Genomic DNA, 6408 nt, shown 5'->3' with positions numbered 1-6408 from the left:
TCAAATAGTCAAATTGCCTGTTGCTCTCGCCAATCGTAATCATTCGTGCAAACCGTGTGTATGTCTTGTGTGAAAAAAAACACTTGTGGATAAAGTGGAAACAAATCCTACAGAATGATCTCGGATAACAACAAGCACGCCGGTATTACCAAATTCTTGGACGTGGACAACAAACCCTCTATAGTCTATACCCATCTCCCAATCAAACTGCAGACCCCGAGTCTTTGTAGTCCTCCCTTCATCATCAAAAAAAGAGTCTCTGTAGTCCCACACCACTACTTATTCCGTAGTCAATAGTAGCAAGTCGTCCGTCGCCGGAGCACGGCCAGATGGATCGCTCGCGGCTCTCCACGCTACAGCGCCGCCAGCTGCCCCACGTTGATCGGGCGGACGAAATTGCCGGAGTCGGCGAAGAGCGCGGACGCGGCCAAACCCGACGCATACTCCGTCGGGTGGAAGCTGTCCCAGAACACGAAGTCGGTGCGGTTGGGGCACAGCGTGGCGGTGGTGTTGCACAGGCCCAGCCCGAACGGCCCTGGGCCGGCGCAGCAGGCCGTGTCCACCACCGTCAGGTCTGCCGAAAAAAAAACCGTAACGACACAGTACTAAAATAAATGTCCCGACACGTTACCGCATGGCGAAATGGTGTTGCTGACATGCCTTTGGCGCCGCCGGGCGTGAAGACCCCCTCGGCCATCCCTGCCGAGTCGCAGAGGGAGTAGTGCATGCCATCCAGATCGCCGCCGAGGTCCTGGAGCGTCGAGGCTAGCAAAGTGTAGAGTCGCTTGGAGAGGTTGTTCGCCGGGCGGAAGCAGTGGAGCTCGTCCAAGTCATTGTCATGTTGCAGCGCGGCCGCCCTCTGCGACGGGCAGCACCCCACCAGCGACGGGCTGACGATGCTGAACTTCCTCGCCCCGAGCGCATACAGCTCCTGCAACAAAACAACGTCCTTGATTACGAGGTTCCGACGAAGCTCCCTCAAACCGTATTAAGGTGTGTTTAGGGCACATCTAGATGTGCTCTAGTTATTGCACAACGAGTGAATCAAGCATAAAAAAAAATATCCATACGAATCTTGATGTAAAATCAATGATATAGGACTTAGATGTGCAATACTTATGGCACATCAAGATGTGCTTTAGCAAAACTACTGTATTAACTGTCGCTGATTTAGTTGGGTTGGGGGGGGGGGGGTAATATATATGGAAAACACGCAGTCACACCTGTAGGTAGGTCCTGTAAGAGTCGTCGAGGCATTTCAGGAAGGCGGCGTCGTCGCGGTTAGGAGGCGGGTTCTTGGCGTCGGCGTACTCGAAGAGGTCGTTGCTGCCGACGCTGATGAAGAAGAGCGATCTCGAGATGAGGTCGTACGAGCCGTTCCCCAGCATCATGACGACCAACTTGAACTCCTCCAGTTGGTCGGCCATGCTGTAGACTCCCCCGCACTGCAGAGAGGAAGCCAGCCTCGTACGTGGTTACTGATGCAGAAATCGAGCCATTTAGTTGGGGGCAAACAAAGTCTAGGCCGGTGCGCGTACATGATCGCCCGTTTGGTTCTGCAGCCCTGACCCTCCCGATGCAAAGTTGATGCCGTCTTTCATACGTGGAATGATGCCCCCGGCCGGGAAGGATAGGAAAGCGGGTGGGCTCTCGTTGAATCCAAGTAATTTAGCTGCACGTCAAATAGACATTATGATTATATGGAGTATATACATATATACATATACAGCAAGCTGGTCAACTCGGTTGTCTTGCATGATTACTCCGCCAATAGTAAATGAACCACAGTATATAAAAGATGGATGTGTGCACCGTTTGATGCGGAGACCAGGGGTAATCCCTCTTTTCGGGAAAAATATAGAACGCCAAAAAGGTCGTTATTGCTCAATGGATCATGGAAAAAAATAGCCTTGAGCAGTGCTTTTGGTATTTTCTTGTTCGAGTTAGACATGCTCACACGTTATTTTTTTTTCGGCCAGGCTTTCTCCGTTTGCATCAGTAGTGTGGTCCGGTTTCTTTTGGTTCCACTCTTTCGTCCATGGTCTGCTTCTAGTGACTAAAGGCTCAGAAAAGTGAATTGAAAGGCTTTGAAGCCTAGCACCTAGACCGTCGCCCCACCAAAGAACACGAGACTTTCAGTTTCGCTAGCCTCTACAACTAAAATTGAAGGGGGAAGAAATATTTGACGGTACCTATCTGGTCTGCGAGGTTGTATCCATTGCTGAAGCGGCCGGTGGGCGCATGGGAGGGGTGGTCGACGCCGTACTGCGGGTAGTCGGCCCTGCATTCGGGCTTGCAACCAGGCAGCTGGTTGTTGTTGCCGACGTCCACCGTCGAGTCTCCGAACACGAACATGGCCGGCACGAGCCGCTCCCCAGCAGCGGCGCCGGCGCCATGTAGCAGCGCGAGCTCGAGCACGCACAGCGCAACGAGCGCGAACGCCCCGCCGCGGCCGGCCATTATCGGACCGATGGAGCTCCCCTTACCTCGCGCCTCTCCGTTTCGAACACGAGCGGGCATTGGTACGTGGTATCAGCATGCCTATATATACACCCGGCGCCCAGGACGATTCCAAGAACGATGGGACGGCGCCAAGAATACACGAATATGATAAGCAAAAGGAGATGCAGCGATTGGCTACCCGCGGCAGTATCTTGGAATCCTTCGCCTCAGTCAGTGATCCGACGGGATATGCTGCTTGTTCCGTAGCGCAGAAGCGGTTCATCTGCCCGCTTGTGTTTCTCAGTCGTGCTAACTATTGTAAACTGAGTGCTTCTTAGTTCTTTTTTTTATATAAACTCTCAAGTTCTTAATACTATACTGTATGCCAGGGCATTCATGGTAGCGACTAGTGAACAACTTTGAATCGCCTGCTAGTGCAAAAAAGTAGTCCGGGCTTGGATCTTCAGCCCGTGCGCGGTTGCGAGCCGGTGGCCTGTTGCGGTTGGGAAGACGAGTGCATGCATACGTACAAATTGGACCGAAACCGAGACGCGACGTCCCACCGAGGATGGCGAGCTGCCTAGCTGGCACTGCGAAGGAGTGCATAGAATATCTCGGGGACGAGCGGGACGTGGTCGGCGCGCCCTCGGCGCTAGCTACGTCGAGGCCGAGCGCATTGTCGTTTACCAGTGTGTCCGCGTGTAAAATTCTAAGGTAGAGGTACGTGCCTGCATTCGTCAGGCTGTTCGCATTCTTTTTTTTCACGGTAATACGTGTCTCATTTATATTATAAAAAACAAAATACAAGTCACGTAAGGACCAATCGAAAAAACAGATTGTGTGCATTCTATTTTGGCTACCCATCCTGCCTTACTCACTCCGTCCGGTGAAGAGTGTACATCTAGAAATTTTAGAACAAATTATGGAGTTGAGTAAAAAATGCATTGGAAAAATGCAAGCCACTATCTCTCTCCTTTTTAATTACCCACCCTCAAATAAGTTAAGTGCATGTAAAAATTAAGAAGACCATGTGTAGATTGTTATTGGTCTTAATTACCGTGTAATGAGAGAGAGAAGTATTTTTCCTACTTTAAAGTGCATTGAAAAGATAGAAATACACTCTTTTGTGAACAAATTTTGAACCTAGATGTACACTCTTCACCAGACGGAGTATATAATAATAAGCCCATGCTACACCTATCCGACTTAAACAGCTAACTTTACATGTATTTCAAGTCTTAACTGTAGCCTAATGAATATGTCTTCACAATTTGAAGTAGTCATCTCCGCGCGAACACCTGATTAGACTTGGGGTCCTCTCCTATTTGCTCACTCGCACGAGCCAGCCGTCAAGCTCTCCACTTCGGACTTGGTAGCTGTCGGTGTCAAAACCGGCGGATCTCGGGTAGGGGGTCTTGAACTGTGCGTCTAAGGTCGATGGTAACAGGAGACATGGGACATGATGTTTATCCAGGTTCGGGCCTTCTCTATGGAGGTAATACCCTACTTCCTGCTTGATTGATGAGGGAGTCCTAGATTAGGGGGTGTCCGGACAGCCGGACTATATCCTTTGGCCGGACTGTTGGGCTGTGAAGATACAAGATTGAAGACTCCGTCCCGTGTCCAGAAGGGACTTTCCTTGGCGTGGAAGGCAAGCTTGGCGATACGGATATGTAGATCTCCTACCATTGTAACCGACTCTATGTAACCCTAACCCCATCCGGTGTCTATATAAACCGGAGGGTTTTAGTCCGTAGGACAAGGTACACATCAACAATCATACCATAGGCTAGCTTCTAGGGTTTAGCCTCTTCGATCTCATGGTAGATCTACTCTTGTACTACCCATATCATCAATATTAATCAAGCAGGACGTAGGGTTTTACCTCCATCGAGAGGGCCCGAACCTGGGTAAAGCTTCGTGTCCCTCGCCTCCTGTTACCATCCGGCCTAGACGCACAGTTCGGGACCCCCTACCCGAGATCCGCCGGTTTTGACACCGACATTGGTGCTTTCATTGAGAGTTCCTCTGTGTCGTCGCCATCAGGAAGGATGCCTCACCCCGTCTTTAAAGACGGCACCGTTGCTAAGGGAGCTTTGGTTGTCGGCCAAACCCTCCGGCTAGGTGGTTTTCTTATGACCGCCTGTTCGGCTTCTGCGCCGATGATGACCTCTCTAGCCATCGAAAACAATCTTCATGTCAGCTCGGAACTCGCCGAGCAGTTAGATCCAATGGAGCTCTCCTCCATAAACGATCTCTTGGATCGCTTCGCCGCCCTGGGAGTCGCCACGGATTACGACCAGATTGGGTCTAAACCCGATCTGAGAGAGATTAACTCTCCCCAAGTCACCCATCACGTTGCCGTGGTAGAGGGACAGTGCGGCGACCCTTCACCTATCTTAAAGACTCGCTACGTCCGGATTCCCGATCCCTCCAAGCCGGATACCCGCGGAGGGGAGGATATCACTCAAGACCTGAATTTAGAGTCAGGCGACGGGCTGGATTCATTGGACAACATCCAGGAATCCAAATTTTTGAGTTCGGAAATTCCTCGGCCTCTGAGCCTTAGATGGGGTGAGGCTTCAGATTTAATTCCACCCACCCACCCCAACATAAGCGATCTATCCAAAATCAGGCAAGAACCCGATGAAACAGTACATCATTACTGGGCCAGATTCCTCCTGGTTAAGAACAGGCTAAGGGACTGCCGCGAGGAAGACGCAATCTCAACCTTCTACAATAATTGCACGGACAAGGGAATACTCAACGCCATAAGTCGCCGTGATATTACACGCTTCGCTGACTTGGCGTCCATTGTACGAAAATACTGTGCAATGGAAAGCGCCTGGAAAACCGAAATAAAATTTTGGGACAATCCGGCCCTGAATACAAACCGAGTCCGAAATAAAAGGGTGCATCATCACCAGTCACCCGGGTCAAGCACTAAAAAGCAAAAACCCTCTACAGGGCATGGAACCGTACTGGAAGGATGGTTAATGGACCCTGTAAAATTCACAGTACAGAGGATGCCACACCAACTCACAGCCTTAGAGCATGTTGGATACTCCGGCAAGTGGCCAAAATTGGCGAAAATCTCCTAATTCTGGAGGCCACAGAAAGCCACCCCAGAGACACCAATACGGTATTAACAGTCTTCGAGACTTTCACATCAAATAATATGCGAAAAGGACACTCCGCAGCCTTGCCGAAGTCTACCAAGTAGCAACAATAAACCCATGGAGTGACACGGCTATTACCTTTAACGCGAGTGATGAACCTAAATCCCGAACAGCCCGAGCACCAGCCGCATTGGTCCTCAGTCCAATAGTGGATGGCTTTCGTCTTACCAAGGTACTCATGGACGGCGGCAGCGGATTGAACCTCATTTATGAGGAGACCCTTCAAAAAATGAAAATAGACTGGAACCGCATTGAGCGAAGCAGCACAACCTTTAGAGGAATAATCCCCAGTCGGGAAGCACGATGTACAGGAAAAATCACACTAGATGTGGTGTTCGGCACGCGGATAATTACAGGTCCGAAGAGGTCACGTTCCAGGTGGCTCCGTTCAGCAGCGGTTATCACGCTCTGCTAGGGAGGGAAGCGTTTAAAGTCTTCCAAGCAATACCCCATTACGGGTACATGAAGCTCAAGATGCCCGGGCCTAACGGGGTCATCACTCTCGCTAGTGATCCGGACATAGCACTCCGCGCCGAAAACAAGACAGCCGCACTGGCCCTCGAGGCAATATCCGAAGCCCTAGCGGCTGAGGAGCTAACTGCACTGCGCTCTACGGTGAATAGGGACGATGTGGTACTCGACAAAAGATCCAAGTCCACCTCCTTTAAACCGGCAGACGAAATAGTCAAATTCCAAGTCCATCCAACGGACCCTAATAAAACAGCTTCCATCGGGGCACAGTTAAACCCTGATGCCGACGCCGCATTGCGAGAGTTCCTACGAGAGA

At 50.7% G+C, this 6408-nt stretch overlaps 1 protein-coding gene across 1 annotated transcript; it reads right to left on the bottom strand.

The window, feature by feature from the left end:
- Positions 1–202: 202 nt before the first annotated feature.
- Positions 203–2502, bottom strand: LOC125537669 (GDSL esterase/lipase At1g33811-like). The gene is made up of 5 exons (XM_087540031.1): positions 2193–2502; positions 1539–1672; positions 1224–1445; positions 661–931; positions 203–574 (listed from the first exon to the last, which is right to left on the bottom strand). Exons 1-5 carry the CDS (start codon positions 2458–2460, stop codon positions 354–356), a joined length of 1116 nt encoding a protein of 371 aa, XP_087396157.1. The 5' UTR covers positions 2461–2502; the 3' UTR covers positions 203–353.
- Between the last annotated feature and the right edge of the window lie 3906 nt (positions 2503–6408).

This window comes from Triticum urartu, chromosome 2A (genome assembly GCF_056163025.1).
Source record: "Triticum urartu cultivar PI428250 chromosome 2A, HENAU_Tu73, whole genome shotgun sequence".
Lineage (NCBI taxonomy): Eukaryota > Viridiplantae > Streptophyta > Magnoliopsida > Poales > Poaceae > Triticum > Triticum urartu.
This window is presented reverse-complemented; position numbering and strand designations above follow the sequence as displayed.